This window comes from Lacerta agilis, chromosome 13 (genome assembly GCF_009819535.1).
Source record: "Lacerta agilis isolate rLacAgi1 chromosome 13, rLacAgi1.pri, whole genome shotgun sequence".
Classification (NCBI taxonomy): Eukaryota; Metazoa; Chordata; class Lepidosauria; order Squamata; family Lacertidae; genus Lacerta; species Lacerta agilis.
Window position 1 is genome coordinate 12,539,488 of NC_046324.1, and position 20,447 is coordinate 12,559,934.

General features: G+C 41.0%; 1 protein-coding gene across 3 annotated transcripts in view; it reads right to left on the reverse strand.

Moving 5' to 3' along the window:
- The window catches only part of FBN1 (fibrillin 1), a 213,563-nt gene that overhangs the window by 85,743 nt on the left and 107,373 nt on the right, over positions 1–20,447 (reverse strand). For all 3 annotated transcript variants that reach the window (XM_033167565.1, XM_033167564.1, XM_033167563.1), the window contains exons 15-19: positions 19,890–20,012; positions 7,661–7,783; positions 6,433–6,585; positions 2,626–2,679; positions 1,593–1,718 (exon numbers count right to left, since the gene is read on the reverse strand). In XM_033167565.1, the coding sequence (XP_033023456.1) occupies positions 1,593–1,718; positions 2,626–2,679; positions 6,433–6,585; positions 7,661–7,783; positions 19,890–20,012 (579 nt within the window). The remainder of the gene's footprint in view (positions 1–1,592; positions 1,719–2,625; positions 2,680–6,432; positions 6,586–7,660; positions 7,784–19,889; positions 20,013–20,447) is intronic.

Here is a 20,447-nt window from a genome sequence, read left to right on the forward strand (position 1 = left end):
CTGGAGGGCCAAAGGTTCCCAGTACCTGCTCTTGATGTTTCTGACTACATCTCCCCTCATTCCTGACTTGGACATGCAGGTTGGAGCTGATGGGAGTTGGAATCTAAAACGCCTGGAGGGCCCTAGGTTGGGTAACACTGGGCTACACTAACTTCTGTTCTGGAGCAAATACATCCACCTGGACAGACACTGAAAAACACACAGAGAAAGAAACATCTAAAGGCGTACATAATGATTACACTGATGCTAGTTCACTATTTCTTGTATTTAAGAATGGGGGGGGTGTCTTTATTTCCTGTATTCAAGCAAGACACACCAGAACTTTCGGGCAACATTCATGTGAATAAAACAATGTGATGCTCCTGATGGGGGGGGGGGGAATCACGCAGATGCATCTGGCTCAGGAAGTGTTGTCTCTGGGAGGCCCAGTTCATGGATCCAAAATCAATGGGACCGACAATGAGGAGAAATCAGAATATTAAAGGCCGTGGTTTCCAACATGGGACATACGCCCCACAGGGGGGCAATTTGATTTTTAAGGGGGGCAATTCGAGAATGAGTTTGACCAAGTTAATGACGTTTTAGGCTTCCTCCACGTGAATAGGAGTTCACTTTTTGAATAGTAAGAATTATATGTCATGGGGGGGGGGGCATCAGGATTTTAGATATGCTTAGGTGCCCCACTAAAAAAGGTTGGGAACCACTGATCTAGAGAGAGACCGCGTTCCTTTGTCTTTCACTGTGATTATTGAATAAACTAATTGGTAGTAACTCTTTTTTCAAAAAAATCTGCTTCTTTGCTGCTACTTAGGTGGGGCATGACCAAAAAAAGGTTGAGATGGGAACCACTGATTTAAGGCATAAATGCTAGCTTGTAGGGTAGTCAAGCAATCAGTTTGGGAGCCATAACATCACAGGTGCTGCAAAAAAAAAGTATTACACCAAAACAGAAGAAATGGAAAGGGGAACAACAGGTTGACCAATCCAACACACTATCCAAGAACAGGACGTGTCAGCCTGCATCTCCTTTCCAAATCAGTCCATGCAATTCAGACCACAGTGTGGCTTCAGGAAAAGAGCAGGTGCACCACAGAAAAGGGCCTGCAAATGTAACAGCAACAGGAGGCTGAAGCAAGAGTCTAAACCATAGGGAACATAGGGATCTGCCTTATGCTGAATCAGACCCACCATTCCATCTAGCTCTGTGCTGCTCACACTGACTGTCAGCAGCTCTGCAGGGTTTTACAAAGTGAATGTCTCCCAGCCCCTACCCGGAGATGGAAGGGGTTGACCCTTGGACTGTCTGCATGAAGGGAAGATGCTGTGCCACTGAGCTACACCCTTCCCCAACATTCAGAATCCCTCCTGCCTATTTTACATGGGGGTGGGGGGGACCCTCCAAAATACGGCGAATGAATTAATATCTGCCAGTCTGATAACTAGGAGGGAAGAATTACAAAGATGGAAAAGAAGCTAGCTAAAATACCAGGAAGAAACAAGGCAGACAAATCGGAAACGCTAGATGGAACTAAAGCAGAACAATGAGGCACCATACAGGAGTGTGTTAGATAGGGATATGGAAAACTTCATACCTAAGCAGTTTTTCCCGGATGAATCCACTTCGTACCCAAAATTACAGATGCATTTGTAGGTTCCGCGCAGATTTTCACATATTCCATTGGGACAAATGTCAGGATCCAGTGCGCATTCGTTGATATCTAGAAAACGGAAGGTGTCAAGATTATTATTTTTCACCCTGATGGAGGATTATTTTCTTTAGTCCATATTTTTAAGCGAAATGGCCCTAATTTGTATTCCACTCTACCCCCACCCGGACCAACGTATGGATCAAAATTTGCACTTCTCCAAATTTTGTGTTCCACTTCTTGGCTCAAAACAGATATCAAGGTGGCACACATACTTCTCCCCCCTTTCGTTTTTTAGCCTCACAGCAACCCTGTGAGGTAGGTTAGGCTGAGAGACAGTGACCGCCTCAAAGTCACCCAGTGGACTTCATGGCGGACTGGGGAGTTGAATCCTGGTCTACAGATCCTACACCAGCACCCTAACCACTACTCAACACTACTACTCATGTGTTCTTTAATTCTTAAAAAATCACAGATTGATACAAAAAGGCAAAGGACTTATGAATAAACCCATGTGAAATTGTGCACATACCCAGAAATAACAGATGAATCTGTCCACCCCTAATTTTTTATCCTTTCAGAACTGCAGGAACATAGGAAGCTGCCTTATACAGAGTCATCTAGTCCATTATTGTCTACGCCAGCATTTCCTAAACTTGGGTCTCCAGCTGTTTTTGGACTGCAAATCCCAGCTAGCAGGACCAATGGTCAGGGTTGATGAGAATTGTAGTCCAAAACAGCTGGAGACCCAAGTTTGGGAAACCCTGGTCTATGCTAACAGGCAGCAGCTCTCCAGAGATGTTTCCCAGCCCTACCTGGAGAAGCCGAGGATTGAACCTGGGACCTTCTGCATGCAAAGCAGATTATCTACCACTGAGCTACAGTCCCTCCCTATTACAATTATCTGTAATTATGTTAGTCTATACAATCCTTTCCTCAAACAATGCCAATACCCACTGTTTTTTTTTTACAACCATACCTGTTCCTTGCGCTGTAATGCCTGGGCCACTGCTACAAAGCGCACGGTACTCATCTGGGGAGAAAAAAATAATCAAATCATTGATTAACAAGAATTTATTGGTTTTCCACATCAAAACAAATACAAATTCAATAGAACAAATACAACAACAACAAATACAACAAGAAAAACAAAAATAAAAGAAAATACATACCCACACTGGAACACCAACACTCCATACATTAATTAAAATCTTATTTCAAATCTAATTACGGGGACTTCCCCCATTCTCTCCTGTGCTTCCAATTCTAATTTACTTTAATAACTTTCTATCTATTTCAACAATTCTCATCTCTGAAATTTAAATCAATTAACATCAAAATATCAAAATATAACTTCTTAATACAAAATATAACTTCTTAATACAAATCTTAACTTCTTATATCCTTATCTTTCTCTTATTCCACTAAAACTGCTGCTGGTATTTCTAATTCAAACCTTATATAATATTACACTATCCTCCTTTAAAAACAGTCCAAGTATCTCTTCTCACATCCAAATAAAAAAATTTTTAACACTCTGACTTCGGGGTACCATGATAAGCCATCCTAATTACATCTAAAAAATTTCACCCTACCCCTCTTCTTGCCTGTTTCGACTCCCAGAAAAATAATCAAAGAAGAGAAAAAAATAATCAAATCAAACCACTTATTTTTAAGACTTTAATACAGGTTTCCTCAACCCCAGCCCTCCAGATGTTTTAAGACTACAATTCCCATCATCCCTGACCACTGTTTTAGGGATCATGGGAGTCCTAGGCCAAAAACATCTGGAGGGCTGAGTCTGAGGAAGCCTGCTTTAATAGATGCATTCAGCTCTTTCAAAACAACGGTGTCAGAACAGAGCTTTTAAAATACCAATAATCCCTGCTTGAAGTTGGAACTGATGACCCAGCCTGAAGCTACATTGCTGCTCCTACCTGAATTGAAATCTATCTAGAACAGGTGTGAGGAACCTTTGGCCTGTGGGCCAAATTACGCCAGCCGGGCCTCAGAGGTTGGCCTGCCAGCTGTTTTGGACAAAACCACGTCCACCGTTCCCACACCTCATGTCTAGTCGGACTGACCCACACTGTACATTCAAAGCACATGGCTCCCTGACCACCAAAGAATCCTGGGAACTGTAGTTTGTTAAGGGCGCTGGCAATTGCAGCTCTGAGAGGGAAAATATAGTTTCCATGATTCTTTTGTAAAATATTTATATACGCAATTGATAATTTTACAGTAGATTAAAGTAAATGGAAAAAGAAACTAAAGAAAACAGAGAATGGCAACAATAATGAAGTAACATTAAAATGTAGTTACAAAACTATATGTAAATATATCTACATCATGTATATACATCAGTTCACAAGTCACTACCGTTCCAATAAATACTTTCCAAATATCTTTAAATTTGTCTATACATTATCTTTGCCTGAAAGCGATCTGCTCACAGGTTGCAAGAGCTGTCATGTCGTCCATCTAGTTCCCAGGATTCATAGAAGTCATGAGTTTTAAATGCATGGCCCTATTCATTCAGAGCAGACATATGAAATCCTTCCGAGAGCTGCAAGTTCACACCACAATATGCATTTCCTGGAAAAAAAAAGGTCACTCTTCCAACCCCCTGCCCCACACCCACAACCTGAAAATCAAAAGCTGAAAGCTGTCCTATATTTTACCCTCCATGAGCTGGCATCTCTAACAATAGGAGAGGTGCGCAGAACAGCCCAGAATAAATTGTTTCCACATGTGCAAATGTTCTGTTAAATTAATTCAAATACAAAACAGAAGTTAATGGCATCGAGCCATTTACATTTACAAAACGTTTCAGCTCTACTGTGTAAGTTACAAAAGGAGAGCTGATAGCAGCAGACGGTGCTGTAAAAGACCTTTTCCTGGTCCGATAACTTCCCAGAATTTTTGCTGGTATTTTAACTAACGTGGCCTACAGTGAAACAGTGGACAACAATTCCTCCTTAAAGCTTGCACATCAGCTAAAGCCAGCTTAATCGGTTTCAAGTGATCTTTATTCTCTGTCTCTGTCTTAAAACTGCCAATTAAAATAAAGGTTAAAAATGTACAAGCTTCTCAAGGTACCTTTTCCTCAAAACCAGTGAGCCAATTTCAGTGCTAGACATTCCAGAATGCTGTTTTTCTGAGATATTTGGCCAAGAGGCTACAGTGGGGGTTTTTTATTTTAAAAAATGCACACAATCTGAACAGGGCTTCCCTTTTTTGTGTGTGAGAGATAGATGATAAATAGATAGATAGATAGATAGATAGATAGATAGATAGATAGATATAATGCATCCATAACTTACAAGCATAAATATATGTAAATTATTTGGCTTGTTCCATGTTCCGAAAAGAAATTGCAATACCTTGCAATACATGTTTGTTTCTCCCCCTTCCTCTGTTCTCTGATGCATCTAATTTTAGACTGCAAAATCCTTGAGACAGGGTATTGAGAAGCTTGCAATATCTAATCCTTCATAAAGTGCCACACAAATTTATGGAGTGTTGTTGTTGTTGTTGTTGTTGTTGTTGTTGTTGTTGTCAGGATACTTCCCAGGGTTGCTCATGAGTAAGGACAGAGCTTTCAGTTACTAAGACTATTTATTGTGCATTTCTATTTACAGTGTAGAGCTAGTTCCAAACATGAGCACTCAGTCACTTGAAGACTCCGGAAGTGCTGCTCTCCTGTTTCCCACCCAACACCAAAGTCTCGGCACCCTAAAACGACGTCTGCGGTGCTTCCTGACCCCCCCCCCCGATGCTGTGCTGGCGCCGGAAGCGGCAGCTCTTCCTCAGATCCTCTCTGGCTGGCGTTGCTGGGTCTTTGCCCAGTCTCCAAGCCTCTGCAGCTCCTCCTCCCTTGGAGAGACCTCAGGAGAAATGCTAGAGGAGGAGGAGTCCGTTGACAGAAGTGGCTGGGGTTCCCTGTAACTTAGAGAGACTTCCTCTCGTGAAGGGCTGCTCTCCCAGTCCTCCTCCCAAGGAAGACCTCTCTCCCTGCCCTCCTCGTGAGCAGGACCTCCTCCGAGTCCTTCCTCTCGAGTAGTCCTCCTGTCCCCCTCCTCCTTGGGAGGAGGACCTTTCTCCCCTCACTCCTCACAAGGAATACCTCTGCCCCGGCTCTCCTCCCGAATAGGACCTCCCCTCGCCCTCTCCTCGCGAGGAGCCGGGCAATCCCTGACTATTATTATTATTATTATTATTATTATTATTATTATTATTATTATCTGCCATTGGAACAAGATTTGTTGGAAATCTTGCCTAGGGCAATTTGTGGTAACAGAACAGACTTGTCACACATCAGGTTGAGTTTTCTCTCCAAATACAGTGAATAAGCAGGCCATAAGTTGGGGGTGCACAAACATTTTGTGCACTTTTAAGGGAATGCCAAATTTTATGCCATGAAGATACACCAATTTGAAAGTAAAGAAAAAAATACATAAACCAAAAATAAGTAGAAATATACCAAAATAGAATCTGCAATTGACTTTCACTACAGGAATTCATACTATCAAATTCTAAGGAATATTCACTAGAAAAATTCATCCATCACAACTCATGACCTATGCAGTTTCACAAGCAAACAGCTTTCCCCCCTCAGCTGCTCAATACACTAAACAGAGGTTTTTAAAAATACACAGCAGTATATAAGTCATACAAGATTTTTAAAAGGTACATATTAAGACATTATTAGAGTGTGGCCTGCTGTGGCAATTTTGAACACTTTTAAAATTATGACTGAAAGACGCAAATCTAAATCATGTTGTACCTGAACTTTGTGCTGGACAAGGCCGGCAAGGTTCTCCAAATGCATAGTCAGTGTTGGCACAACAACATTCTGATTTAGTGACGGCTCCAGATAATGGTTTAACACATTGACCTCTCCTGTATTCACCATAGCATGTGCTTCGCATATGTGTATCTAAATGGGGGGGGGGGGGAGAGAGAAAACCAATAAGATAACCAATTCAACAACAATAATGCCACAAAGATGTAGAAAAATGGCATACCACCGCTAAGGCTAGGTTTCATATACGGTTCTACCCCACCCCCCAGCTTCTCCTCTTCTGCACACGCCCCCAATTCCTTTTATTGTCTAAATGCTGAGCTATGCAAAATATTCATTACTGCCAAGCAAATAGGGTTTTTATTTTTTATTTTTTAAAAAAATCCCCCACTGGTCTTAGTTATAATGCATATGTTCTTGAAAAGTATTAATCCAAACGTAACAAGGCAAGTCTGACCAACTTTGGATAATCCCAGCTGCAGAACAAATGAAAAGGCTGTCAAAAGCAATTTAGCTTAACTTTAGATGTTTCAACCTCTTTGAGACACAACCTCCCTGAAGACTTCACACTCTGCTTAATAAAATAATTCAGCTTCCTCTCTTTGCACTTTTTAGTCAAGGACTTAAAATGCAGAGGAAAGTCAGTTTTGCTTGGCTAGGGTGTGGTCTGAAGGCGTGTGAAGCCACCACCTTGCTGAAACAAAAAGAGGTCTTGATCTGGTCAGGGCTTCAATGAGTTTCTGCTGGGGAACCACACAAATGCCTCCTCGGGTTCCACAACGAGCAAAAGGCAGGATATAACATGTCAAAAAATATGTTGTGTTGTACTGTATTGTACTACCAATCATGTTCTGCGTTTGTTAGGAAAGCAGGAGTACATGGTCTTGATCAGGCTTCCTCAACCTCGGCCCTCCAGATGTTTTGAGACTACAATTCCCATCATCCCTGACCACTGGTCCTGCTAGCTAGGGATCATGGGAGTTGCAGGCCAAAAAGATCTGGAGGGCTGAGGTTGAGGAAGCCTGGTCTTGATGGTCCCCTCATTGTAGAGACTCCCTTCTCACGGAGACTTACCAAAGACATATCCTAGCGTAACACTTTTCTACCTGAGCTAGTTTATGAGTCACAGACAGGTGGCATGTTCTACAACTATTTGTGGTTTTTAATCCAGAACTGAATTGTAGCTGCCGGCATAATGAGCTTATCTTACCAACACACACGCGCCCATCCAGTCCAACGGCAAGGCCAGGAAGACATTCACATCGGAAGGAACCTTCAGTATTCACACAGTGCCCATTCATGCATATTCCAGATGTCTCACACTCGTCAATGTCTGCCAAATAACAGAATAGGTTACAGAAGAAATTAAAAATTAAAGCAGTTTTCATTTACTTGAGCTGATATGTGCATATTCCATTTTGCTTATTCATAGTGTATCCAGATAAAAGAGAAAAGGGAATTCATTCAATAACTTGTTACTTAGCAAGAGTAACTTAAAACAACATTAGCTCATCCCATGAAACAAAAGCATAATTCAGAGGAAGCTGTCCCATTCTCTGAGTGGGATAATTGAATGTTCCTCCTTCACAAAGGATATATTTTCATACAATCCCAGGAGAGCAATAATCCAAAAACGAATGATACATATGCAAGAAAACTATGGGAGAAGGGAATAAAAAGCATTTGGATAGTGTTTCACAAGAGGGCAAAAATTCTTTTTTTTTTTTAAAGATTTTATTATTTTCCATAAAACAAAACACAAACAACATTAGACATACATAAACACAATAAGAACAAAATACACAATCAACGAAATAAAACACAACAATACCCTACAAAAGAAAAAAGAACTTATACAAACCTTACTAACTATTTATCTTTGTTTCTCTACTTTTTTTTTATCTTCTTAAAGGGGACTTCCCCTGGTCCCTCCTCTGTCTTCAAATACATATATACTTTTTAGGTAGCTTCATTTCTTTTCCCATTAACTCATACTCAATATCTTAATGTTCTTCCAATTCATCTAAACCAATATATTATAAACTTATATTCTATATCTTATCACATTCTTATACGAATAAATCTATCACATCAAATTTTCTTCTCAAACCATTATAACTAACCTTAAACTTCTAAAGCCGATTCTTTTATATATTTCTGCACAAATATTCAAACATTCAGTTTAACATGCTTAACTAAATAGTCCTTAAATTTCTTCCAATCTTGCGACACCTTCTCCTCCCTCTGGTCTCGGATCCTGGCGGTCAGGTCTGCCAATTCCATGTACTCCATCAACTTCATCTGCCATTCCTCAATTGTTGGTATGTCTTCACCCTTCCAAGTTCTTGCCAATAAAATTCTAGCCGCTGTCGTGGCATACATAAAAAATACTCTATCCTGACTGGGTATCTCTTCATTGGTCATGCTCAAAAGAAAAGCCTCTGGTTTCTTACAAAAGGTAATTTTCATTACCTTCTTAAGCTCATTATAAATCTTGTCCCAGAAGGCCTTTACCCCTGGACACGACCACCACATATGATAAAAGGTACCTTTCGACACTTTACATTTCCAACACACATCCGACATTTTAGAATTCATTCTAGCTAGCTTAACTGGTGTCAGATACCATCTGTATATCATTTTCATAACATTTTCTCTTAAACTATTACATGCAGTAAAATTGATACCTTTCTGCCACAGTCTCTCCCAGTCATCCATCATAATATTATGACCCACATCTTTTGCCCAATCTATCATTGTTGATTTCACCAATTCATCTTTCGTATGCCACTCTAGCAACAAGTTGTACATCTTGGAAAGGTTTTTAAAGTTCGATTCAATCAGTTCTGTTTCCAGTTTTGATTTTTCAACTTGAAAACCAATTTTTTTGTCCAATTTAAATGTTTCATGAACTTGATGATATTGCAGCCAGTCGGGGACTTGATTTTTAACTTGATCATAGCTTTTCAGCTTAAATTAGTCCCCTTCCTGCTGCAATATATCCATATACCGTAACCAACTTGCAGACATGTTTGGTCTCTTATAGGCCTTGGCCTCGACTGGTGATATCCATCTAGGAGTCTTTCTCTCCAGTAAGTCTTTATACCTAATCCAAACCTGATACAGAGATTTCCTAATTATGTGACTCTTAAAAGTTCTGTGGATTTTAGCTTTATCATACCAAAGGTATGCATGCCATCCAAACATGTTGTCGTGTCCTTCCAAGTCCAACACGTCTACATTTTCTAGTTTAAACCAATCTTTCAACCAGCAAAAGGCCGCTGCTTCAAAATAAAGTCTTAAATCCGGCAGAGCAAAGCCTCCTCTCTCTTTGGAGTCTGTCAAAATCTTAAACTTAATTCTAGGCTTTTTGCCCTGCCATATAAACTTCGATAAGTCCCTTTGCCATATCTTAAAACAGTCCATTTTATCCAGAATTGGTATGGCTTGGAATAAAAACAGCATCCTTGGTAGAACATTCATTTTGATCGCTGCTATTCTGCCCATTAACGACAATTTCAACCTTGTCCACATCTCCAGATCTTTCTTTATCTCTGTCCACAGTTTTTCATAGTTATCTTTATACAGGTTGATATTTTTTGCTGTGAGATTGATACCTAGATATTTTACAGATTTAACAAAATTGAGGCCTGTGCCTTCTTGTAATCTTCGTATCTGTTCTGCACTCATATTTTTACTTAGAACTTTGGTTTTCTGTTTGTTTAGTTTGAAGCCAGCTACTCGTCCAAATTGTTCAATTAATTCCAAGGCTTTGGGGACACTGCCCTCCGGTTCTTGCAGGGATAGCATCAGATCGTCTGCGAAGGCGCGTAGTTTGTATTCTTTCTCTCCCACCCTAATTCCTTTTATCTGTTTCTCTTTTCGTAGCATATTTAAAAGGACCTCCAGGACCGTGATAAATAATAAAGGGGAGATAGGGCACCCTTGTCTTGTTCCTTTTTCAACTTCAATTTCCTCCGATATCACACCATTTACTATTATTTTTGCTCTTTGTTCTGTATAAATGGCTTTAATGCCATTTAGAAATCTTTCTCCAACTCCCATCTTTTCCAAATTCTTTTTCATGAACATCCAAGATACCTTGTCGAAGGCTTTCTCCGCATCGATAAACAGTAGTGCTACCTCTGTATTTATGTTTCTTTCCAGTTTTTCTAGAATATCCACAATAATTCTTGTATTATTACTTATCTGTCTTCCTGGAAGGAAACCCGCTTGATCTTTGTGTATATAGTCTTTAAGCACTCTTTTTAATCTGGTAGCCATAACATTTGCAAAAATTTTGTAATCCACATTCAAAAGGGAAATTGGACGGTAGTTTTTCATTTGCATTTTATCTGTATCTGGTTTTGGAATCAGTGTGATAAAGGCTTCTTTCCACGTCTCTGGCGCCCTATCTCCTTCCAATATTTTATTGCAAACTTCTTTCAAAGGCTGCGAAAGCCAGTCTTTAAGAGTCTTGTAAAACTTTGCAGTTAGTCCATCTGGTCCTGGTGCCTTTCCTAATTGCATGTTTTTAATTGCATCCTCAATCTCTTGGGTCGATATTGGGTGGTTGAGTGTTATTAGTTTATCCTCTGGGACTTTTTGCAGGCCATGTTGTTGCAGAAATCGGTCTATCTCTTCTTCTTTTATCCTTTCCTCCTTGTACAGTTGCTTATAAAAATTTTGAAAACACTTTCTGATTTCCTCCGGGTTTTCCACTATTTTCCCATTCACTGCTAGATTACTGATGACATTTGCCTTCTGTCTTTTCTTCAGTTGCCAAGCTAGTAGTTTTCCACATTTGTTCGCAGATTCAAATGATCTCTGTTTCATCATTTTTAGTTTCCATTCTATGTCTTGATTCATGATTTTAGCATACTGGGATTGTAAGTATTTAATTTCCTTTTGAATTCTTAAAGATTTGGGATGTCCTCTTAGCTCTTTCTCCTTAACTTTGATTAGTTTCAACAGTCTTTCCATTTCCGCATTTTGTAATCTTTTCTTTTTTGCTTTTTTGCTTTTTCGCTTATAAGGAATCCTCTCATTACCGCTTTACTTGCATCCCAGGCGGTTCTTTTTTCTACTTCCGAGTTCCAATTGATTTGAAAATACTCCTTCATTTTTTTCGCGGCTCTTCCTACCAGCTTGGTATCTCTCATCAATGCGTCATCCATTCTCCATCTGAAGGAACCCTTGGAAACCATCTTGAGGGTTACCTGTACAGGATTGTGGTCCGAATAAGTCCTTGGGCCAATTTCTGCTTTTTGTATTTTCGGTGCCAATTCGTTCGATATCCAAATGTAATCTATCCTCGACCATGACTGCTGGGATTCACTGAAATACGTTGCCTCAGTGTCGGTGGGTTTTTTTAGCCTCCAAGCATCCTCCAAATTTAAATTGTCCACCATTTCAAAAAAAGTCTTAGGTAGTTTCCCATCATTTGTTAATTTAGTTCTTTGAGATCTGTCCATTAAAGTGGAAACTGCACCATTAAAATCTCCCAGGCAAACTAACTTGTAGTCCAAATAGTCCAGCAGCAGGTCGTGTATTTTTTTATAAAAAATTGACTTTCCATCATTTGGTGCGTAAAGTCCCAGAATCAGAAATTTTTCGCCTTGTATTTTGATTTCAATAGCGATGTATCTCCCTTCTTCATCTTTAAATAGCTGTTTTGGGCTATATTTCTCCTTTACATATAGTACCACTCCTCTCTTTTTGACCTTGTCTGATGATATGAACTCTTGGCCTAGCTTTTTATTTTGTAGTAATCTTCTATGTCGCCGAACTATGTGTGTCTCCTGTAAACAAATGATATCCAAATTCTTTTTTTCCAATCCATGAAATACTCTGCGTCTCTTTGGTCTCTGGTTCAATCCCCGTACATTCCATGTCATTAACTTAAACGCCATTTTCCTTTGTTAATCCTCTCCTCCAGTTGCTTCTGCTTTCTTATCTTCCTCTGGGTCCTTTTCACTTGGTCCTGGTATCCCCGGTGGTGGGAATACTCCTGGACGTCTATGTAGAGATGATGAATCCAATGACCCTTTGAGCTCTTCCAGATGTTTATCCAAGAATTTTTGCTTTTCAGCCAGAGATTTGATTCTTATCTTTTTTCCTTCAAATGTAAAAGTAAGACCTTCCGGAAATTCCCAGCTGAAGGAGATGTTGTTTCTTCTTAGCTCAGCAACCAGATCGTTGTATGGAATTCTTTTGTCCAAAAAGAATCTGGGGATATCCTTATAAAAGATGACTTTACTCCACTGTACCACCAGGTTGTTTTTATAATGCAAATCCAGAAAGAAGTCCCTGTCGTTTCTGTCATGCAACACAAGCAGACAGTCACTGACTGTTTTGGCACCTTTCTTCCCTCTGGATCCTCTAGGCCCAAATCTGAAGGCCTTCACTATGCGCGCTGCAACGTTTACCTCTTCCAATTCCCAGTATGACGAAAATAACTTCACAATGTAGGCTTTTAGGTCTTCTCCTTCCAATTCCGGAAGACCCCTGAGACGAATGTTCCCCTCCCTCTGGTGGAGTTGAAGAAAAGCAAGAGACTCTTCCACAGTTCTCTGTCGTGTGCCAATTCTCTCTAAATTCTCCAAGTCTATATTGTCCAATTTCTGTTCCACTTTTTTTATTTTTTCTTGAACCACTTTAAATTGCTCAGAGTCCTTTTTCAAGGTTGTTACCTCCTGTGCTATGTTATTTATCTGGTCTCTGTTCTTTTTTACATTCTCCTCAATTTGACCAATCGATCTCTCCAAAGTATCAGTGGAATTTTTTATATCAGCTTTTAAGTCGACTTGAAGTTTTTCTATTGCAGAGTTAACTGTAGCATTGACTGATGCACCAATTGTATTAACTGAAGCCTGCGTTTGCTTCAACCCCTCCGTCACACTTTTAAGTCCTTCTGCTATTTCTGCAACACTAGCAGCTAGTTTCTCCATCTGTTCTTGTAGAGATAGGGAAAAGGAGCCTTTTCTTTGTGAAGAGCTAGCTGTTTTAGATCTAGTGTTCTCATGCATGTCCTGTGAGCTCTGCAATTGTAATCTCAAGGTCACTCCAGTTGCTGTGGTAACCGTTTCAGACATTCACAGTAGAAAGCCAACAGTCTCAAAAGTAAACACCAGGTGGCCAGCAGTTCCCTTCTGAGAACAAAGAGACTGCTGAGCCAGGAGTCCCACACAAGTCCAGTAGTCAAACTTCTAGGCACAGAGTTCCCAATTTTGAAGTCTCAAAATACTTTACAGTCAAAAAGAGTTTAGTTTTTAAGTAGCCCAAGCCAGCAACTATATTTCCTTTGCAGTGTTACCACCAAGTCTTTATAATTCGTTGTAGCTGGCCACAAAGTATCTAAAATGTCTCCACTGGTAAACAGTCACTGATACAGTAACAAAGAGAAAAATGGCAACAATTTACTGCAGCCCGCTACCGGCCCGGAATCCTAATCCTGAGGGAGAGCGGTGTCTTCTTTTGCCATATCTCCTGCTTTTAAGTCTTAAAACAACTTTAAAACAACTTTTAATCCACTTTTAAAAAGTTTGGCAGAGTTCGCAAAACTTTTCCGTTAGTTGCGGCTTTGATCTTTTAGCGCTACCAAGCTCCGGCAAACAGTTCAAAGGGAGCAGGCTTCCTTTTGACTTTTCTCTGTAAGTTATTATTCTTCAAAGTTCCAAATCAGTTTAAAATCATTACTTACAGAGTTTCTTCTGAAACTTCTAGGCAGGAAGTGTCGGGTGCTCGCGTCTGGCGGGATCGCTGCTTTGATCCTCCGAAGGCAGTCACCTCTTCAGTCCCGCACCGGGCTCCGCTCGCCTGATTTTCCCCCTTACGAGGGTCAATCAGGAGCGGGGACGGCACGTCTGGGACCCACAAGGATAACGGTCCACGGGACGCTCTTCCCGTGGTTTTAAGGGACCCGTGGCGCAGGCACGGAGGTCCCTAAAGCCTTGCGGAGGACGGAGCCGTCTGACTCCCGTCCGCCATTGACCGGCACCAAACCGGAAGTCCTGGCAAAAATTCTTAATTACCAAACCTCTTTTCTATCAAGCTTAAATAGATGCTTAGTTCTCCCAGAACCCGGGAGTGCCTGACAGACAACACAGGCAGAATCCAACAGGGAGAAGCCTAGGAAGGACATACAGTCCCCTTCTTCGAGGTTTTAAAAATAAGGTTGAAACCTGACAGGACTTATGCTGAAGTAGGCCTATAATGTCAAGGAATAAAAGTGTACCATGGCCAAAAAAAAAAAAAAAAACTTTAGTCAAAAAGAGCTCAGCAACTACTGAAATATATATACTCTATTGATCACTGTGCTCTACAGGAGATACCATCTTATCAGAAGGTCCATTTTGAATGCTAGAGGAATTGGCCTTTAATGTGGTGGCACCAACCCACCTAGTGGATATACTTATCTCAGTCTGCATTGGAAGTATTTTTAAATGTTTGTATATACGGAATTGTTTTTCATTGTATATTTTATTGTTGTAACCCGCCCTGGGACCTTATAGTAAAAGTGGGGCAAGAAATGGAATGAATGGAATCAACAAACAAAAATCAGAAGCTGGGGAGGAGAGGGGTCAGGTGATACCCAAAAGTTTCTGAGTCAGTTTTATTCACTGATCTAAGCAACCACTATGTGATTTCTCCTGCTGGATTTACACTAATTTTATTACATTGTTTTACTCTGCATTTGGTTTTAAAAGTGCTATTTGTGTTATACAGTCATACCTCGGCTCCCGAACACCTTGGGAGTCAAACGTTCTGGTTCCTGAATGATCGAAAACCGGAAGTGAGTGTTCTGGTTTTCAAACGTTCTTTTGGAAGCCGGACGCCTGATGGGGCTTCTGATTGGCTGCAGGAAGCTCCTGCAGCCAATCCGAATCTGCGCTTTGCAAGTCGAACATTTTGGAAGTCAAATGGACTTCCAGAACAGATGCTGTTCGACTTCTGAGGTATGACTGTAATACTATTTTCGCAAGGAACACTTTTTAGTGATCTAAGCTCAATGGATTGGCAAGTGCTCTATGAAGCTGTTCTGATAGTTTTGGACCACCTCTGCCTTGCCCACAACTTGGGTGGCTGGGTCCAATTGTGTCTGTCACAGACAGCAACCTGATACAAGCTTTTGTTGCAATGCCCAAGTTCAGACATAGGAAGTTTCCTTGGACTGAGTGAGCCCATTGGTCCATCTAGTGGTTTCATTCCCAGCCCTACTTGGGAGATGCTGAGGTTGAACCTGAGACGTTCTGCATGTAAAGCAGATGCTCTATGACTGAGCTATGCGCCCTTCCACCAAAGGTCCTAGGTTTAATCCCTGGCACTTCCAGGTAGGGCTGGGGTAGACACCTGTCGGAAACCCTGGATAGCTGCTGCCAGTCAATATAGACAATACTAGCTAGACGGACCAATAAAAAGGCACTTTCCTCCATTCCTATGGCAAATATGTAGGACATTCTGTTTTGGGCAGGCAGTTAGGCCAACCAACACTGTGCCTTTCAGATGTTGTGGAATACAATTCCCATCAGCCTCAGACAGCATGACCAGCATCCATGGATGAACGAAATTGTAGCCCGAAACATCTGCAGGGCACAACATTGGCTGCTCTGGTGTTTGGGGTCTCCCAACTTCATATGATTTTGCCTTTGTTCTGCAACACTACTGCACAGCATGTCCCCCATCATTTACCAAATTGTAAAACTATTTGGTACCAATCACTCTTTGAGTTTGTATGCCAAATTACTCAAAGCTTCTTTTTTTATATATAAAAAAATTGTGTCCCAGCAGGAAGCAAACAGCATTTTTTTCCTGCTATGGTGATCATCTACTTCTCTAAAACAAAAACAAAAAACCTGAGGATTAAAGAAGGGGATATTTTTGAAATATTGTGTGGGAGGATGTGTAACATTTCACAATGTAATCACATCGTAACAGCTCGCCTTAATATACACAGAAATCGGCATGTGTGACATTTTCTTCTTTTCACCCCTCAACCTTAAAAGGGCAAGTACAGAGCAAAACACCTCTGTGTTTTACTTAGCTTGTGTTGTTTGGCACCAAGTATGGTGTTACTGATCCAAGAGTTGGTGTTCTGATTGTATTTTAATACATGTATGCCTAGGACACATTAGCATCCAACCTCCTGCCTTGGGCCAGAAAGGTGAACAAATTAAGCCTTTCCCCAGTTTCCAAATTGGCCATTATCTTAACGTTTTATTTGCTTCTATTCAAACAAAATATGGATTTTAAAAGATGAGCCCTAAGGCCAAACTGCAAAGGCCTTTTTTATTTTATCAAGCTTTTGGTGTTGGTTAAAATTGTGTCCCTGTTTTTCATGCTGCCTTGTTTCATCCTGCTCTTGGTTTTATTGTAGTACAGGCAACCCCTGATTTGGGTGGGGGTTGCGTTCCTGGCCCCTGCATGTTAGCAAGGCGCACATAAGCCCACCCTGCCCCATTCTGGGTCCAAAAGGACCCGCGAGTCAGCAGTCACGCGTCAATTGAACACACACAAAATGGTCACCACCTGTATATTGATTACAGCAATTTGAACCGTTTCTATTGTGTTTTCCTTGTTTTGTGAACTTTTTCTGTACGCCACCTTGGGTTTATTTTATACAGAAAAAGTGGAATACAAATGCCTGTATTAAAAATGCATGGACAAAATGTGGTCCCAAGAAGGAAGAAACCTTAAAGGTAAAGGTAAAGGGACCCCTGACCGTTAGGTCCAGTCGCAGAAGATTCTGGGGTTGCAGCGCTCATCTCGCGTTAGTGGCCGAGGGAGCCGGCGTGCAGCTTCCGGGTTATGTGGCCAGCATGACTAAGCCGCTTCTGGCGAACCAGAGCAGCACACGGAAACACTGTTTACCTTCCCGCCAGAGCGGTACCTACTTATCTACTTGCACTTTGATGTGCTTTCGAACTGCTATGTTGGCAGAAGAAACCTTAGCTGTTGCTTCTCTTCAAGCACAGCAGAATCCCACTACTCACAAATCTGGGGATGGATTAAAAAAAACATAAATGAGAAGGATAGTAGTATGAAGTGTCTCTCAAATCTTGGCTCTTCAAATCTCTGGAGACAGAACAGCCTAACTGATCCAGAAGTCTGGACACATTTACGTGCTTAACACTTTGACTATAAGGCTTTCTACAAGTGTTGAAAGGTATAGGAAGGGGGAAGCACTATAAAACAGTTCCAGTTTTCAACAGGAATTATTAGCTGAACAGCTTGCCATTTTGGAAAAAAATCAAAATACTTCTCATTTGATACACTGCTGCTAGGCACACCTTTTTGGAAGAATACTCTCTCCCATTTGGCTTCGAGACACAGAACTGAACACGGGAGTTTCTTTCTATGAATGTGATGTCTCTTTATGTTGAATGGTTTCAATGCTTTCACTTGTTTGCTTGTTTCAAATCCAAACAAATTCACTCATTGTTTAAATCCCAAACTAAATGCTTATGAAACACATCCCCAGTGGCATCATCCGCCAGAGATTGTGTGGCTTGTACTATATATTTACAAAGGTAAAAATACATGAACAACTTTCTGACCCAAAGGTGTTAGTTAACCCTTTTACCAATATACTAGCACTGCAGTATCACCTCTGCAAATGTGTGGATAAAAATACTATCCTGCGTTACAGGCCCGCTGCACTGAAATCAAGTGTTCTCAATGTTTGAAGTATGCTGTTATTCATAGTGGCCGTCTGTTTTATTATGTGCCAGACTTACGACAACATTAAAAATCAGATAGTAACAGCAGACAACAAGCAATGTTTTATTTGCTACTATTATTACCAAAGTATTTCTAGACCATTATGTGAGAGACTAAAACTCATTGAGCTGGGGATTATTTACTAGTTGACCTGCTTATGGCGCCATAGATTCCGCAGCAGAGAGTGACAGCTGCAATATCTAAGAGCCGGGGGGGGGGGGGCTTGTAACATCTTTGCCCCAGCATCACTTCCTGCATCTGCCACCAGAGAAAGGGGTTCTGAGAGACAGCAGCAACAGCCAACCAGCGAGGAAGTCCTGGTTAGTGTGGTACTAACACCTAGCTGCTTCAACAGTCAGTTCTAGGCTCCAGAATAGCATTTGTTGGCACACTGGAGAACAGGGATGGTGGAGAGGGAAACCTTATATACACCTTTGCCCTGCTGTGGTGACTACTGCACCTTGTCTGTTTTACTGTGTTTTGAATATATTGTAAGACACTTTAACTTTGTTTAGTGGGTTGGGTATAAAAAGGTAAAGGTAAAGGACCCCTGACAGTTAAGTCCAGTCGCAGACGACTCTGGGGTTGCGGCGCTCATCTCGCTTTACAGGCTGAGGGAGCCACTGTTTTTAGTGCTGTTCCCAGGTAGGTGTGCCAAATACTGCAACCTTAATTGTTCTTTTTCAAAGCGGGCTAACAAAGCCATTACATCCTGTTGCTTGCTTGCAACTCTTTGGGGAATGAAGTGTCAAGTGTGATGCAGGCTAGCTCAACTGGGGGGATTTCAAACCTCTCATATTGTCAACAAAGCTTTCTACTGATGCCTCAATCCCTGAAGTGAAAACATTTGTAATTTATGAAAAGAAAAATCTGTTTAAAAATGGCTCATTTTTTTTTTACCACTTGCTCCTGTTTCTGGTTTGCGCTTACAAAGCCTGCTGAAAATGGGACAACTTAGAATGATAAACGCTCGATTCCTTATGGCATAAGAATGAAAGTACAGTGTAATGACATCATGTAGCATTTATTTGCTGGTTCTCTAGTCCACTGTGGGGGAACACACAGCTGCTATAGCAAAATGAGAGCAAGCTATTGCGATGTGATCCCCTGCTTGGAGCTAGAAATAAGGCTCTTAAGCAAAGAAATATACCACTTTAAAAGTCGTGGTTTACATCACAGGATCCTGGGAACCGGCGTTTGTTAAGGGTGATGACAGTTGTTAGGAGACCCAGTTCCTCCTTCACAGAGCTATAATTTCCATAGTGGCTTAACAGTCAAACTCTCTTCCTAGGGAAATTTGGGGGTCGTAGCTCTGAGAGAATTTTCAGCATTCATCACTACAACCTTATTTACGCACATGAGATAAAGCAGGGGAAGCAAAAGAATAAACAAGATTAATAGCCCTTTTCTTTGTCATCTGTTAGACACTGTAATGCACCATCAGGAACATAGGAAATGCCCTGGGAAAATGAGGCTCCTACTGGCCAGGCTACCCCTCTAATCAGCATGGGAATCGATCTATGTGGACTAAATATCAGGCATTGGTCTGATGTCAAGTCATATGGATGGATAGAAACCAGCCTTGGCTAAAGTACCTTACTGAAGGGGACTGGTCGGGACACCAGAAATGCGCATGCTATAACCACCACCACCATATCATAGCATCACATGTCTCATCACAAATATATAGCACATGATACCATTTGCAGTTCTGTTCTTACCTCTGCAGTAACGTCCATCTGAAGCTAGCTGAAAGCCAGGTTTGCAAATGCACTTGAAACTTCCATCTTCATTGATGCACATACCATTAAGACACATATTTCGTATGCTACATTCATCCATATCTACAAAATAATGGACAAAAGCAAACATTCATCATGTTGATTCGACATGCATGAAAGTATTAACCTGAGCCCTGAACTGAAGTTACCAGAGTGGGTGCAGCTAGGCAGATCCACAGCATCCTCTCTATCTCTTTATTCTTGCTGGAACAAGCAATGCTATAAGCCATGCAACATGGCTCCCCACAAGTGAACTTAATCTCTCTAAAATGATATTTTAAAGCCTGTATCTTTGCTAACCCAAAGATTGTACGGTCCTTTTTGTAAGGAAACCAAGTTTCTTTTGAAGTCATTTAGAACCTTTTTTTCATGTTTGTTTAACTGCCTGCAGATGGAGATTTGTTTGCTGTAACTTCTGGAAAACTGTGATTAAAATATTCACCTATTTGCAAAGCCAAGTATTTGTGATTTATTCTAGCCTAAGTATTTTCATGGGGA